Genomic DNA, 15,802 nt, shown 5'->3' with positions numbered 1-15,802 from the left:
ACTTTTCAAATGGACAAAGAAATAGCAAGTACTTCATCATAATTGCAATAAAGTGTAACTCTTTATGACTACTAAGTTTATATTAATATACCATCATGTAATCGAATAAGGATATCCACAAGGAATGAAGAAAAAGCCCGAAAGATTAATAAAGGATTAAGCGCCTAAAATCTAGTATCATCCAGCTGAAGATATCTAAGCTTTGTGACACATAATTTCTCACCTACTTTGTAGTAGGTATTTCCATGTGAATAAATCTCAACTTAATAATAATTTTTAATTTGGTAAGGTCTTGTTTCATTGTGATTTTTCATTTAAACGGTTGGCAAAATTAAGAACTTCAACTACCGTTGTTTTCTGAGGCTCCGTCTAATTGCAAATGAAAGGAAGCAAAGGATAAAAATTTTATACAATGCAACCACACTGATGTGCAAGAGAGAATTCTTGGCTCAACTTTGCCAATTTTTTACAGTTGAGGATCGAATTAGCTTATTATTGATGATTTACAGGAATCAACCACTTCCATGAATTGAGGCTAATTAGTAATAATTTCAAGTAGAATTTTAGTTTTCAAGTAGAATTTTAGTTAAGTAGTCAAATTAGACATATTCTTTAAACCTTAACAAACTCTTCTGTTCATGTAGAAATTGGACACCACCATTTAGGTGGAGTTTTGATTCCACTAATTCGATTGAGCCCACTTTTTGTAATGTAAATTATTAATAAGCTCTCATTGAGGGACCAAGTTTTATCAAAAAAGGGTCCCATTAAAAGAGTCCAATTTCTCTTTCAAAGCAAAAAAAAATGCCATTAATTAAAACATGAAAAGATGTTTACTTGAGAGTGCTACGGAAATTGTTTGAAAATGTTCATTCTTTTCTAAAGGTTCCTTATGGTTAGCAAATCTTCATATGGTGTTGATAGTTAGATATGACATTCACCAATGCAAAGAACTCATTCCCCATAACCAATAATTGATTAACTTAAGAAAAATTTTCATTTGCCCATAAGATAATGAGTTAAAAATTGGATCAAATGTCGGAATCTTCACATTAGTGCTGGTGGGTTGTGGTCATATCACATATGTAGTAGTGCCATAATAATATGTTGGGTTTACCTATAACATATACATGGCAAAGAGTCATCTTATGTAGTATCAATCTAAACGTGGAAATTTCTATCCAAAAAAAAGTCTAAACGTGTAAATTAATTTTCTTATTATAATAATTAATAAGCTTCTTAACAACCACTTAGATTGAAGATGCTGACACGCATTAATCTGTGTAGTTGGTAAGTGGCACTATTTATACAAAGGGTAAGTGATACAATTTTCAACAAAAAAGGGTTAAGTGATATTATGATATTTATTTTAATGAAAAAATTGTAGAGTAGCTATACTACATCAAAGATGGTTCTCTTCAACATGATATAATTTTGATCATTAAAAAAAACCACAAATAATTCTCTATCCATTTGAGAAAAAAAAAAAAAAAAAAGGCATTTGTGACACTTTTTTTGCACAAGTAGACCTAAGAAACCCTACTAATATGTTTTAGCCTAGAATACTTGCGGAAAAAACATGTTTTAACCCAGTGGAGTTGGCAACATAGCCAGAAAAAAAAAAAAAAAAAAAAAAAAAAAAAAAAACCATTGAGAGATTTAGGACTACAAAGCATGGTTCAAAGGTATCATTGTATCATTATTGGATCGGCTTTATAGGTTGATTCGTAAAGATATCCACTATGCTCCATCAGTCGGTACTATTTATTGTCATTTGGATTCCTTGACTTATCATGTACTAGCACCATTATTGTTGTTGCTGCCGAAAAACCCGTATGAGTTGATCCTGCACAAGCACAGACGGCAGAGGCCCGGAGTTTTGTCCGGGGTTAGTCCTCCAACGCTCAAGTTAGGAATTGGCTGCACAGTTTTTGTTAAGGAGTAATGGTGTGGGTATTCATGCTTACCTCTCCCTTTCTTCTGGGCCTTCTTATATAGCTCTTAGGGTTTAGGGTTTCCCCTTTCCTCGGAGGAGTCTTCCTCGAGTCTACCTCATTTTCTTTTAGAGTCCTACTCCGATATGTCTTACCCCTTCGTGGGGGATATTCTCTTCACGCGGTTGATGTGGTAGAGTCCTGGCAGCCTCTATTAGGTGGGTGACACGTGTCCAAGTGGGCGACGCGTGTCCTTACCCTACTAGACAGTCAATTTGGCAGTATCAATTGTGCACACTCTTACTGTCTTGAAAAATTTCAACGTTTTATGTTGCCATTGAAAAACTTGATTTAAACTGAAATTTAACATATGAGCATGAGACTTTGGGATTTACTTGCCGAGTAATATTGGACCCATCTTAACTTGCCTAGTAAAAGATACTTGGGTCATACAGAAATGAGAAAAATCTTCTTAGGCGGGCCAGCCAGGAACCAAGAGCTAAGGATGGAGGTTGGCCCTAAGCAGGGTTTAAAAACAGGAATCGAGATCCGAGAATCGGTCCCGGAGATTCTGATCCAGATTGGAATCGATCAGAATCGGTTGAAATCAGCCTCCCAAAAAAGGAAAAAACCTTAAACGCCAAGCCAGCCGATCCGACCCGACTTTTTCAAACCCCAACCCAACCAGTGTTTGAAACAAACAATTAATCGCCGAGTTTTTTTTTTTTTTTTTTTTTTCTGAATTTATGAATAATAAATAGATAATAGTAAAACTAAGAATAAAAAAAGAAATTAATATGCTTTCCTGTTTCTTTGTTACTTAAGCTTCTGCTTACGAAATATTGACTGTGGTCCTACGTGTGTGAGATCAGCAAGGAAGCAATACTCCGACACACAGTCGCCATCTCAGCACCATTTTTATTTGGTTTGCACTTCACAGATTTCTGCAAGAATAAAACTTCCAATTCCACCTCCAGGCTACTACTCAAGCTCCCATTGGGAGGTCGGACAGAGAGAGAAAGAGAGAGAAGCAGAGTAAAGGAAAGGAGAAGAGAAGATACACAGATTCATTCACAGCTCTTAAAGGATTTTTTTCTATCTGGGTATCTGCCTGATTTCATAGTTTTGTCGTCTGGGCTTCTGAGTTCTTCCAATCATCTTCAGTTGTTCTTCCCCCCATTGCAGCCCTTCGTTTTGATGATGGGTTTTTATTAGTTCATGTTCTCTGCTCCTTGTCTTGATTGTTTTTTCTTAACTTCTTATTCACCTCATTTACTTTGGCTTCTGTATAGCTTTATTGACTTTCTTCTTATGACATTTCCATTTTCCCATTTCTCCTCCTCCTCCTCAATCATTTTATTCCAATTGTACTTCAATCCATCTCTTCAGTGAGCAGTTTCTCCGTCCAAAAATTTCTTAAGGTGCTCTTTTTCTAAGTGAATTTCTTGCATTTAGTTTACCGAATTCATTTGGTTTCCCAATTCTTTTTGCTTTGTTCTTAACCCTCTCAAACGGGTCTCTCTTATTTGCAAATGCTGTCTTCCCCTGCTGCATATTAGTTGGGATGAGAGGAGTAATTGGTATATCGCCTAGTCCAGTTGAGACTAGGCACAGACTATCCGGATCAGTGTGAGTTATTATGTTCATTCTTTTGTCCCGTCAAAGTGGGGGATTTTTTTTTTTTTTTTTTTTTTTTTAATGGTCTTTGTTGCTCTATTCATATTAATCATCATAATGGATGTTGTATGCTGTAAATCTCTAATTTATGATGCAATACTTGGTTTGGTTTTTATCATTGAGAAGAATCTATTCATCCAATGGATACCTTACTCTGGTCTTTTCCTGATTTTGCTGGCTTTCTGTGTCTTCCACCAACTTGTTCCTAATAGCACTTTTGATTGTTTTTGACATAACTGTGGATGTTTTGGTTATGAGATTGTCTTTGTCGCGATCATGTACTGGTCATTATTGCTCGTCTATGAGATCCTGGGGATTTGGTCCATGTAGTTCCTTCAATATCTCAATTCTTTGATTGTTCGGGCTGCTTTGTGATAAAAAAAATGTATCAAATATCAAAATGGTGTTCAGTAGGAGATAGAATCACAGATAGAACTTATCATATTAGACTGAATAAATTGAGTGAGAAAGTGCTAAAGACGTACCAATTACAGATATCAGGGTCTTAATGAAATAATACATTGACACTGTCAGGATTTTTTTTTTTTTTTTTTTTAATTATTTTGGAAATCCATTAAAAGATGATAACAGAACTTTGTATCAACTTACCCCTAAATTTGTTCTTCTCCTTCAATAAGGCTTGTGTTCCGTCAACCTCCACAGCTATTCTGTTTCTCATGAAAGGATTGAGGTGTAAAGGTTTATAAGCTCAGGGTTTACATTTCCATTGCCAACACAATGATTTGACTATTACAAAAATTGGTCAACTCCTTTCGATGAGATATCTTGAAATTTTCAAAAGCTTTGGCTTCCTTCTTCTAAAGAAAATTGAAGTTTTGTTTCTGTCCTTTATGAATAGTATTACTGGAGAAATTCATCCTTAAGCAAAAGAAGCATGACGTAAAACATTAGGCCTACATGTTTGACTGATTAATTATAACTATTCTGAGTTCTAGTAATACTGGAAAACAGGGATGATTTATGAAGAATTGACTTTCTGGTAATGATGGGAGCTTGTGTTTTGGCTAACATATTCCTGACCCCTTTACCTTATAACCCCAACACCGTGGGTTCGAGCAGGAAATACAGCCAAAGAGAGAGGGGGGGGGTCGATATGAAATGTCGACCATAAATAATCAAATCCCTCAGCAAAATTGTAATGTAAGCCTAACCTGAAAAGCACATGGTTCAACCAAATGAAACTTGAATTCTCCTAGAAATTGTGATAATGCCTATTATTTTATGCTGGAATCTGACTGAAAAATTCTGGCGGTGTGTATCTCCACAATTAGGAGACAATGGAAATCCTATTTCGCATTGTTGGTGACGGGATGGTTAAGTTTATAGATGGAGTTTTGAACTTTCTTGAAAGGCATTACTGTTTTCCCTCCTTGTACTGTATGGTAGACCTCTTCTTTCTCTGTATCAATAAAGAAAATTACTATAAAGTGAGAGGTTTCAAGGTGGAGTCAATACCTCCTGCACATTTCCACAAATGGGTTCTTTAACCCCCCACAAACTATTGAATGGTTTCCTGCAATAATTTCCTGCTAACAGGTGATTCTTGTTAATTTTCACATCAGTTTGACAGGCAGTCCTAGACACTGTAATTTGCAGGCATAACAAGGTACTTAGTACTATAATTTATGTAGATATGCTTAACTTTGGTGCAATTGGGTGGAAGTTGGGAATATAAGGGCAGGGGAAGTCTTGATTGGAAGTGAGTTGTGGTCAAGGATTTAAGAATTGGGATCAAGGATTGGATCAGACCCTGCTGATCTTGAGTTGATTCGGTTGAGTGTGGCCAATCCTGGTGAGTATCGTTGGGAAACAAGTTAGAATGCATTAGTTGGATTCCTTTTGCAATGTCAAATAGTTAGAACAAGGAAATTATGACTATGAATGTATTGTACTACTGAACACGTGAACATAATTCTGGAATTTGGTGTGGTTTTCTGTAGTTTTCATTGGCCCAGCATCTTGGTGGTTGATTGAACACTTCTCCTTGTATATTCTATTGAAGGTTTCTTCTTGTGATTGGTAGGAAAGCCCTTGTGATGTCCTTGATAATAACTAATATGAAATGTTCTTCTCTTATAAATAACTGATGTCCCTTATTTATTTTTTTTTTACCTCTTTATCCACTGATTTAAATTTGAATACTTGCTTGATCCAGTGATGACACAAATAAAAGAAGGTTTATAAGAAAAGATTTTAAAGATATTGAGAAGCCCTTCCACATTCCAGTCCAAGATAGGAGTTCGAACTGCAAGTTATTATCTTTGAAACTTGTCCTTGTTCTCATTGTAATTGGAACTTTTTTAACTCTCCTCCTCTCTCCATCAGTATACAGTGCTGACCATCTATCAAACCCTGGTTCTCGGTATGTTTTATTTCCTTTTCTCGTTCTTCACTCTTCTTAATTCTGACTGGTGTTTTAGATCTGTTTTTCTCTCTCCCCCCCCCCCCCCACCCCTGCCCCAGTTGAAAAAAGAAAAAGGCATATGCACCTCGGAGCTTGTGTGGCATGTTGGCATGAATACTAAGGGTTTTGACCATGGTTTTAAGGATCAGTATCACATCAGTGCCAATCCATCTCATTGTGAGATGGGACTAGTCCAATTTGTCATATGTAGTGGATTGGTCAATCTGGTATCAATTTCAAGCTCATGCTCTTGCTCAGTGGATTGGCTGATCGATACCAATGAGGGTAAATAAGGGTTCTAATAGTGATCTTTAAATCCTTTGGGGATCTATATTGATATTCTTGATCATAAATTAGACATGATTGGATGTTTGCAACCATTCAACCATATGGTAGTTTCAATTGATGATGTCCATGCAGTTTGATTTTCTACTGAGGGAACATCCTATATGGGATCCAACAAATGCTCAAGTGCATTATGCATTTATTCTACTACCTCTAAATCTCTTGGGTTTATGTTTACTTCCTTCGAAGTGTCCAAAGTACAAGGCTTCAGGAAAGATTAGCTACACAAGCCTTTCCTCTTTTTCGATTTTTTATTTGATTTTTAACAGAGGAATGCTAGACTTTGGACCTGATGTAATTCCATGGAGCCATGGAGGCAATTTAGCAAAACAGAAAAGCATTAGTTATGACTGTTTAAAGATATTGAAGCTTAATACTACTATCAGTGCATGCAGGCCAAGTTTTGTAGACAGGTGGATATGGGAGAGGCCTACTGCAGATCCACGTTATGTATCACGTATAGATGTTAACTGGTATCAGATCTCAAAAACCATTGGGGGACTAGCTGATAAAAATGGAATTCAGGGAATAGGCCTATTAAACTTCAATGACAGTGAGATTGATCATTGGAAGCAACTCTTACCTTGGGCTGAGCATATTGTTGTAAACCTGGATTATGTCAAGAAGAATGTAACTTGGGAGATCTTATACCCAGAATGGATAGATGAAGAAGAAGAAGAAGAAGTTCCTGTTTGTCCCTATCTACCTGAACCCAGGGTGCCTAAAAAGCCACGGCTTGATCTCATTGCTGTCAAGCTTCCCTGCCACAGGTTGGGGAACTGGTCGAGAGATGTTGCTCGATTGCATTTGCAGCTCGCAGCTGCAAGGCTTGCTGCCTCTGCTAAAGCCTACCATCCTGTGTATGTGCTCTTTGTGACTGACTGCTTCCCAATCCCAAACCTCTTCAGGTGCAAGGAGCTTGTAGTACGTGAAGGGAATGCATGGCTGTATAAGCCGAACTTGGGTACATTGAGAGAGAAGCTTCAACTCCCTGTTGGGTCATGCGAACTTGCAGTTCCACTCAAGGTCAAAGGTCAGTTATAGTCAAAACATATTTCATTAGTTTCTATCACGTTGTTTGTGAATCCTATTAGGTGCAAAGGGATCCAGTAGGTCTCCATCCTTCGGAAGATGCGTGTTTTTTAGTTGACTCCATGCATAGACCTAGTTATGGAAATTGGTTTCTGCTTTAGCCATCAAATAGTCTATTTTGAGCCATCTTAGGTGATATAGTTTTTTTTTTTTTTTGGTACTTCTCTCATGGTTTATTTTGATCCTTTATTAAAAACTTCTGTCACATAGCTTGTAGACTCCTGATTTGTCTTCTTAACTCTGCTAACTAGAGTAAGTCGAATAACTACAACACCAAATCTAGTGATATGATAATCGCAGGTATGTATGACTCTAATCCTTTTGACTTTCAATTCCATGGACTAGGTCAAGCCTTGAGTCTTCTAGTGTTTAGTGAAAACAGCGAACTCTTTAAGAATAAATAAACATTAAAGTTTAAAATCTAGAGCCTACAAGAAAGATAAAGTAAAGAATCACAGGATTGTAGTAAACATTTATATGGCACATATTCGAACTATCTATGACCAAAATCTGAGTTTTAGTTCCATGATCCTACCTATAAGTGTGTATATATATATATATACAACAGCTCAGCCTTATCCCAATTCAATGGGGTCGGCTACATGGATCCGAACAAGCAATATATATACATATATATATATATATAGAGAGAGAGAGAGAGAATCTTTCTACTGTAAAAAAGGAGAACAAGCAAGGTTGTTTGGCCACCAAAGACTTCTATGACAACCAAATTGTCCTAGCCAAATTTTCCAGCTGATTCTGTCCAGGAATTCAAAATGTTATGGATTTCTAGTAACTAATGATTTCCTAATATCTCTACAGAAACAGAACGGGTTTACGCGGGAACAAAGCACCGGGAAGCGTATGCTACAATTTTGCATTCAGCTCATGTTTATGTCTGTGGTGCAATTGCTGCAGCCCAGAGTATTCGCATGGTCGGTTCAACCAGGGACTTGGTGATACTTGTTGATGAGACAATCAGTAAGTATCACAGGGGGGGCCTTGAGGCAGCAGGATGGAAGATCCGGACAATACAGAGGATCAGGAATCCAAAAGCAGAACCTGAAGCCTACAATGAGTGGAATTACAGCAAGTTTCGTCTTTGGCAGCTGACAGACTATGACAAGATTATCTTCATTGATGCAGACCTGCTTATATTAAGGAACTTTGATTTCTTATTTGCAATGCCAGAGATTACTGCAATTGGAAACGATGCCGCCCTATTCAATTCTGGTGTGATGGTCATTGAGCCATCAAATTGCACATTCAATCTGCTAATGGAGCACATCAATGAGATTAAATCCTATAATGGTGGGGATCAGGGTTACCTAAATGAAATCTTTACATGGTGGCACCGTATCCCAAAACACATGAACTTCTTGAAGCATTTCTGGATTGGTGATGAGGAGGAGAAGAAAAAAATGAAGACCCATCTCTTTGGGGCTGATCCTCCAATCCTATACGTCCTCCACTATCTGGGTCTAAAGCCATGGCTATGCTTCCGAGACTATGACTGCAACTGGAATGTGGATATACTACATGAGTTTGCTAGTGATGTTGCACATAGACAGTGGTGGAAGGTGCATGATGCAATGCCTGAGAACTTGCAGCAATTCTGCTTGCTGAGGTCAAAGCAGAAGGCAGGACTGGAGTGGGACCGGAGGCAAGCTGAGAAGAGCAACTACACTGATGGGCATTGGAAAATTAAGATACAGGATCCTCGTTTAAATATATGCTTGGAGAATATATGCGCCTGGGAGGGTATGTTAGGGCACTGGGGTGAGAAAAACTGGACAGACGATGAAATCATCATCCCAATTACACCTACTGTTGGCAGTGCATCACTCCCCATTAAGTCATAGTGTTTCTGTACACTTCTTGTTTTTTCGCTTTGTAGACGATGCAGAGTTCATATATCCTCTATTTGATCAGCTTATTATGTATTTCCAGAAAAAGGTCAACCCCCCCCCCCCCCCCAACCTCTTTTCTTCTTTAGCTCAACATTGTATCCATGTCCAGGAAAAAAAAAAAAAATCCAGTCTTTTATACTCATTTCATAATATGGGTACCATAAATTTCTGTTTCTTCAATGATTCTAAGGCCGATGTACTTATAGTTTACAAGTTATTGTTAGTTTTCTCGTTAAGAAACACTGGGGATTCTTCAGAAGAAAAAAAAAATGAAGAAAAGAAAGAGGTATAGAATGGATGTTCTTGTTGGGAATTTGGTGTGAACTCCATTAGAAGTGAACAGTGGTGACTGGGGGTGTGGTGAGTGATGGAAACATTTGGGTATTTGATTACTGGGACGGTGCAGCTGCAAGGATGAAGTTATGGAAACAAATAAATGGGAAAACTGCAAGTCCCACACGATAGTAGTGTAAATGTTCTGAGTTTGACATTCACATTTGAGGTACAAAGCCTGGAATTCTTTTTATCTAAACTGTTGTTAGTTGGTGATGCTAAATTCTCTGGCATCATTCTATCTTAAGATTACATTGGTTTGGGAGAGTAGTAGAGAAGGAGGGAATTGGTCACGACTTTAATGAGTGTGGTGTGTCGCGTTTGGGAGAGCAGCTTAGGGGGTGTTTGGTTCGGTAAATCTTTGGGATGACATTTTTTAGAATGATTATTCTTAATTTTTGGAGCTGTTTGGTTCCACTAGATTGACCCTCATAAGTGAGCACCCTACTTCCCATGAATGACCATATTACAAAAGATGTGTTCCAAATCTGAGTTTACCTCAACACCTAAACTCAGATTTGAGCAACCTTTTTACCACCTAATATAAAAGGAGAAAGCGGAAAGAAGTTCTCTATGGAAGCCAATATCTCAACCCTCGAGAAACATGCACTAGCCTCAAGGTAGGGGTGTCAATTCCTAAACCGAACCGGTAAAATCGACCGGATCAAACCGATAACAACACGGACCGAACCGAACCGAAGCCTTATTGGTTCCGTTCGGTTTGGAGTATTGGAACCCCAAAACCAAACCGAACCGCACCAAAACCGGATGAACCCGAAACCAAACCGAAACCCGCTCAAAATCCTGACCAAAACTGAAACCAAACCGGTAAGAAACCGAAACACTCCAAAATTCATTAAAAAAAATCAAAATTTGCATAGTTTTGTATACATTTGTATTGAAAGTCGAATCCAAACTAGACCAAAAACCAAAACCAACCCGGTTACAAATCGATTTAAGAAACCGAAAACAAACCGAAACCAAACCGAAACTAGAATTTCCTTATTGGTTCGGTTTCGGTTTCAGTTTTCCCACACCGAAATCGACTCAAGCCTGACCGAAACCGAGCCAAACCGACAGATTGACACCCTACCTCAAGGCAACCAAATGATTTTTCAGAAAAAAACATAATTCAAAAAAATATTTATCAAAAGATTGACATTCATATCCGATACATACACCATTTGATTTACCGACCCAAACACCCCCCTTAGGCTTCCCCTGAATCCTATTGTCAAGATGGTCAAGGAGACATGAGAAAACAGCTTGTTTGGATTTGCCATAGAAAAAAGAGATGAGCAGTTGAGTTGTCAGGTCATGATTACCTAATAGTCGAACTCCCAACAGACGATGTAACATGAGTGAATGTCTAGAAGCTACGTTCCTGCTGAACTCAAGACTTTTAGCTTTCTCTTTCCTTTCCTGAAGGGAAGAAAAGAAAAAAAAAAAAATTAAATTTGAGGAGAGAGACAAAAAATAATTGTGTAATCATTTTTTTTTTGTCTTATTATGTATTTTTGTACTATTTTCTTTCCTCTTCTTTTCTTCTCTTGGTTGCCAAACATAGCCTTAAAGACATATCAATAGTAAGATGGTATTTGATATACATTTTCAGAATAGATTACGGGTATAAAATGTATTTTGAAACAAAAAAATAATCCATAGTTTGGTTTCCAATGATCAAGAAGATGTAGAGATCCATTGATCCCCTTGAATGAAACTCTGCAGGGAGTAGGCATTGACATGCTTCTCAGGTACCACACTACTCCATGGCACTCTCCCCGTTCTATTAGCCCCCGGACCGGAATTTCCAAACTCGCCATAATACAGTGTCGATAGCGCAAAATCGCCGTCCCATGGCATCCACCCTGTAGGGCTGATGAGCTCCTCCAAATTACAGTTCATGAAAACTGTTCTTGAATACGCCCTCCATGGCCTCCCCAAGAAGTTCTTGTGAACCTTGGGCTTACTATGGTACAAGCCCATGTACTCCTCCGTTCCATTGATCGCACAATTCTGGAAAACGTATCCCGTGGACTGGGCCGGGTCGCTCCGTCCATGGGCCGTGATTGTATTGGTCTCACCGGCCTCCGGGTTAACCTGGCGTGGTCGGATCAGAATGAGCGAATCTTGGAACACTGCGGCTGCGTTGCCAAAGATAAAGTCTACGTTGCCTTCGATGCGGCAACCCTTGTAGTACTGCCGCAGGGAGTTGGCGTAGAGCGTGTCTTGGTGGCCGAGGAATTCACAGTTCTCGATGATCGATAGGTCACTGTCCAACCGGAGTGCCACGGCTTGGTGCGCATCTGGTCCAGCCGTGTTCTGTATCGTCAGGTCCCGTGCCATAAAACCGTCCCCTAAAACCCCTGCACCATCCAGAAATAGTTATAGTATAATAAATAAATTGGTTTTTATTTGAAGAGATTGGCACTGTTTTATGATACTGTTTGGTTTTGGATTCTACCTTTCATCATACCTTGAATCCAGACTTAACTTTAAAAAAAAAAAATATCCAGACTAAACTGATTAACTCTCTTTTGGTGGGACCCACGTTCCACTGGATGATAGTTACGTACCGACGGTGGCGCTGTTGTAAGTGGTAACGCCAGGCTGGCCAACATTTAAGGATCCTGTAATGACGGTTTTGCCCATACCATCACCCAAAAAGACCACGTTCTTCTTCTCCAGCGGAACACGTACGGTCTCCTCGTAGACACCGGCCTTGATCCTGATGATGAACCTGCGACCTACCTGGTTATCGGGTGCAGCGTCTACCCCTGCCTGCACCGTCTTGTAACAGCCGTTCACCCCCTCCTTACAGACCGTTACATCCGCCGTTAAATTCCCAGACGGAAAACCTCTCTTGAACCCAGAATCCGACCCGCCTACCACACCGTCCTCCCAGAACCCTGATCTCTCCGTCAATGGAGGTGTCCAAGAGCTGAGCTCATCATGGAAGAGGTCGTAGGAGATCATCATGCTGAGGGCATTGCTGGTCAAACCAACCAACGACTCCATGAACGCTATCGTTTGATTTACTATTTCATTATCGTTGACGTTCTTGAGACCCGACCAGCAACCGGACTGATAGCCAAGGGCCGCGCTCATCCACGCCCGGGCGTCCTTGATCTGACCACGTGGAAGTACGTCGGCGGCGGATGAATGCCGGAATTCCGAATTGTTTAGCCCTAGTAGGCAGCTCGTGGCGGTCCTAGAGCGGTTCTGGTTGTCGGAAGAGTTGTCGAGGATGTTTTTCACCATGGACTGTGCGGTCTTCAGGTTCTGGGTGGAGACCGATATGGAGGCCTGGACGATCTCGATGGGTTTCGAGTTCTGGGTCAGATTTGACGACTTAGTTAACGAGGCCTTGCATGAGTCGGGGAAGCGAGTGGCTTTGCAGGCTTGTTGGATGATCTGATCAGGAGGGGATTGAGCAGAGGAAAGGGAGAAGAAGAGGAAGAAGGCGAGAGAGAAGAGGCAAGCCATGACGAGGAAGTGGAAACGGAGAATTTTTGATATTGGGTACTGGAATTTATATATATGGTTGAGGTAGGGCTGTGAGGCTAGAATCTAGAGGGTAGGAATCACCGGTCACGAGATGCACAGTGAAGTTCGGTGGAATTCGAGGGCGTAGCCACACTGAAACGGTTGTGTTAAGCCATAATTGTCTTAACGTGGGAAACAAAATCAGCGAAAACGATACCTAATTAATGCATGAAGACATAAGTTTGGGACCCAAGTTCCCAACAGTGTTTGTCGAGTCCAGATTCTCTAATCACGTGGGGTGCCTCCCCATGTCTTTTTGGTTTGGGGCTGGGCGAAGGTAAGCCCGACCCATTCTACTAAAATCAGTCTGACTCAGGCTGGCCTGGGCCCTGGACCAAGGTATCAGACGGTGATAGGGATTTTTTTTTTTTTTTTTTTCCCTTTCAAAATATGGTAATTTGTACTGATTCGGATCAGTATCAATATCGGCAGTAATTGAAACTAATGCCGATATTGTGAACTTTGGATAGGACCCGGGAGAACCTCAAAGCAATGAACTTGACCCTTGAGCCAAGCCACCTGGTGCTCATGGAACCTTAGTTAGGTGTTGTCGACCTATTATAACTAGCATCACACTATCTGTTACATGTTTATCGTTGAGTCTAAAATTATTTTAAGGAAGAGAATTTCCCACGACGATAGTACATATGAGATGAAATTGTATTATGGTGCCATGAGAAAGTTTTTCCCTTCTTAAGTGAAAAGGAAAGGGCTCTTCCAGCCTACAAATCTTTTTCTCTCTCAATTCATAACAATTTTTATTAAGAAACCCAAAATAAATTTATGTATTTACTTATAAGGTATACTCCTAGTCCATTCAATCCCATGTGAACATCACCCTGATTCCATTAATTGCTACTTTAAGTATCATAGATCTACATGTCAAAATTTTACCATTCCACTCCCCTCCAAGAAAAAAATGATCTAGGCACTATGAACCATACCCATTTAGGTAAAAACGTCTGACAGTATTCAATAAATAAATGACTCAATTTATAACCCCTCAAAAAAACCAATTAAGAGTTAATTTTTATAATTATCATTAAATGAAATCAATTTCTATCAAATGCTTTCTTCTAAGGACTTACATCCTACACACTTTACTCTTTGTAGTTGAAACCTAACCATTAGGTTACCAATTTAGTTTTACAACATACAAATGTGTGTGTATGTGCTATTCTATCAGGGGAGATAGGATTTCTTTTTTTTCAATGTTGGTAACCTTACTTATTTTATTATTATTTTCAAATTTAAATTACAAAAACATATCTATAGATAAAGGTGTAGTAGGGTTATCAAATCCATCCTTTTTTTTTCCCCTCTTAACAATGGTTCCATCTTTGGACCCCAAGAAAAAAAAAAAAAAAAAAAAAAATCTGTAATCAAAAGATTTCTGTTTTGGATTTTGCTTGGTGTAACCAAACACTACATACATAGGCCTTGCCCGACTAATGATATTGCGTTTTGACATCAATTGATCTCGATCAGCTTCATAATGACTTCTGCATTTATCTTTTATCTTTTCTCTGGTGACAACTTGGTTACATCGATATTAATCTTTTTTATACCCCTTATGTATTAGATGCTAATAGGATATTGACACGTAGAATGACGTGGCATGAACATGAATCTTAAGTGAGATAAGTGATAAGTCCTCCATGAGCACGAAACTTGAGTGCGCATGCCTTTTCTAGTTATAAGAGCTCTACAAAGATTGGCCCAACTAAACGGTGTAACTCCCAGTTTCAAATCTTCTCGTTTCTTTTTCTATTCTCGCTTTCCAAACTTAGCCCGTGAAGCGAATGAAGCGAATGACAACAACACAATTTCATGTCCTTTTCATGAGGGCAAGAGCCGCAAGACGCGTCCGAACCGTTGGTGGGTTTCATTTTACTTTCCATTTCCTTCAGAGTCCTACCGAAATCAGTGGCTTGGTTTCATTTTACCTTTATTTCCTACAAAATCTTACTGAAATCAGTGACGGGGTGGGAAAATTTGATTGCCACATCATTCGACAGCCTTTTTTTTTTTTTTTCTAATTGATGATTGTCTGTCCATTCTCTAATCCTGAGTCCCTGACATCCAAAACGATCCCGGGTTTTGGTATTTTGTGGGAAACACCCAGTGGCACCCCTTTTGGGTATCCCAGTTTTTTTTCCATCAAACGGATTGGCCTGCATCAATTTCAGAAGATATTTGATGTTACTCGATATGGTCTTGTGTTTCTTCACTTTGTAAATCTATTTGTAGGATTGAGTTTATTCATGTCTGTATAAAATGGCTTTAATACAAGAATCGATCCCCTTTCACCAATGGGCAGTTTTTTTTTTTTTTTTTTTTCAAACCTAAAAAAGAAACGTATGTAATCAATTGTTGGTGTACGATGTCTTGTGTTCCATCATAGTTTAACCAAGGGAGTACTTATGTAGGCCCTGATAGAATGGCGGTCCCTTTCGAATGTTTTATTTGAGGGCAGCTTTGTGCTTTTAATATTAGGGTTTTTCGCTATATATTTGCAGCGATGTTTACTTTTCCTGTAA

General features: G+C 39.1%; 2 protein-coding genes across 4 annotated transcripts; one reads left to right on the top strand and one right to left on the bottom strand.

Moving 5' to 3' along the window:
• The first annotated feature begins 2,853 nt into the window (after positions 1-2,853).
• On the top strand, positions 2,854-9,428 carry LOC122093535 (putative UDP-glucuronate:xylan alpha-glucuronosyltransferase 3). 3 transcript variants are annotated; one of them, XM_042663895.1, is made up of 5 exons: positions 2,854-3,355; positions 3,494-3,563; positions 5,788-5,994; positions 6,768-7,414; positions 8,296-9,428. In XM_042663895.1, exons 2-5 carry the CDS (start codon positions 3,499-3,501, stop codon positions 9,333-9,335), a joined length of 1,959 nt encoding a protein of 652 aa, XP_042519829.1. In that variant the 5' UTR covers positions 2,854-3,355; positions 3,494-3,498; the 3' UTR covers positions 9,336-9,428. The 3 variants fall into 3 exon arrangements, with proteins under 3 accessions (XP_042519829.1, XP_042519822.1, XP_042519836.1); XM_042663888.1 differs by having other exon boundaries at positions 2,854-3,563; XM_042663902.1 differs by having other exon boundaries at positions 2,857-3,563; positions 6,777-7,414.
• A 1,852-nt stretch (positions 9,429-11,280) lies between these two features.
• On the bottom strand, positions 11,281-13,344 carry LOC122093575 (probable pectinesterase/pectinesterase inhibitor 51). The gene is made up of 2 exons (XM_042663933.1): positions 12,293-13,344; positions 11,281-12,082 (listed from the first exon to the last, which is right to left on the bottom strand). The coding sequence occupies exons 1-2, from the start codon at positions 13,200-13,202 to the stop codon at positions 11,397-11,399; spliced, it is 1,596 nt and encodes a 531-aa protein (XP_042519867.1). The 5' UTR covers positions 13,203-13,344; the 3' UTR covers positions 11,281-11,396.
• Between the last annotated feature and the right edge of the window lie 2,458 nt (positions 13,345-15,802).

Source organism: Macadamia integrifolia, chromosome 2 (genome assembly GCF_013358625.1).
Source record: "Macadamia integrifolia cultivar HAES 741 chromosome 2, SCU_Mint_v3, whole genome shotgun sequence".
In the NCBI taxonomy this organism is placed as follows: Eukaryota; Viridiplantae; Streptophyta; class Magnoliopsida; order Proteales; family Proteaceae; genus Macadamia; species Macadamia integrifolia.
Note: the sequence above shows the minus strand (reverse complement) of the source record. Positions and strands in the feature narration are given on the sequence as shown.

Coding starts and splice junctions, on each gene's coding strand:
- LOC122093535 (XM_042663895.1), top strand. CDS start 3,499: ATGAGAGGAGTAATTGGTATATCGCCTAGTCCAGTTGAGACTAGGCAC. Junction 5,995..6,767: donor CTATCAAACCCTGGTTCTCG/GTATGTTTTATT, acceptor TACTACTATCAG/TGCATGCAGGCCAAGTTTTG. Junction 7,415..8,295: donor AGTTCCACTCAAGGTCAAAG/GTCAGTTATAGT, acceptor ATATCTCTACAG/AAACAGAACGGGTTTACGCG.
- LOC122093575 (XM_042663933.1), bottom strand. CDS start 13,202: ATGGCTTGCCTCTTCTCTCTCGCCTTCTTCCTCTTCTTCTCCCTTTCC. Junction 12,083..12,292: donor TTACAACAGCGCCACCGTCG/GTACGTAACTAT, acceptor TGGATGGTGCAG/GGGTTTTAGGGGACGGTTTT.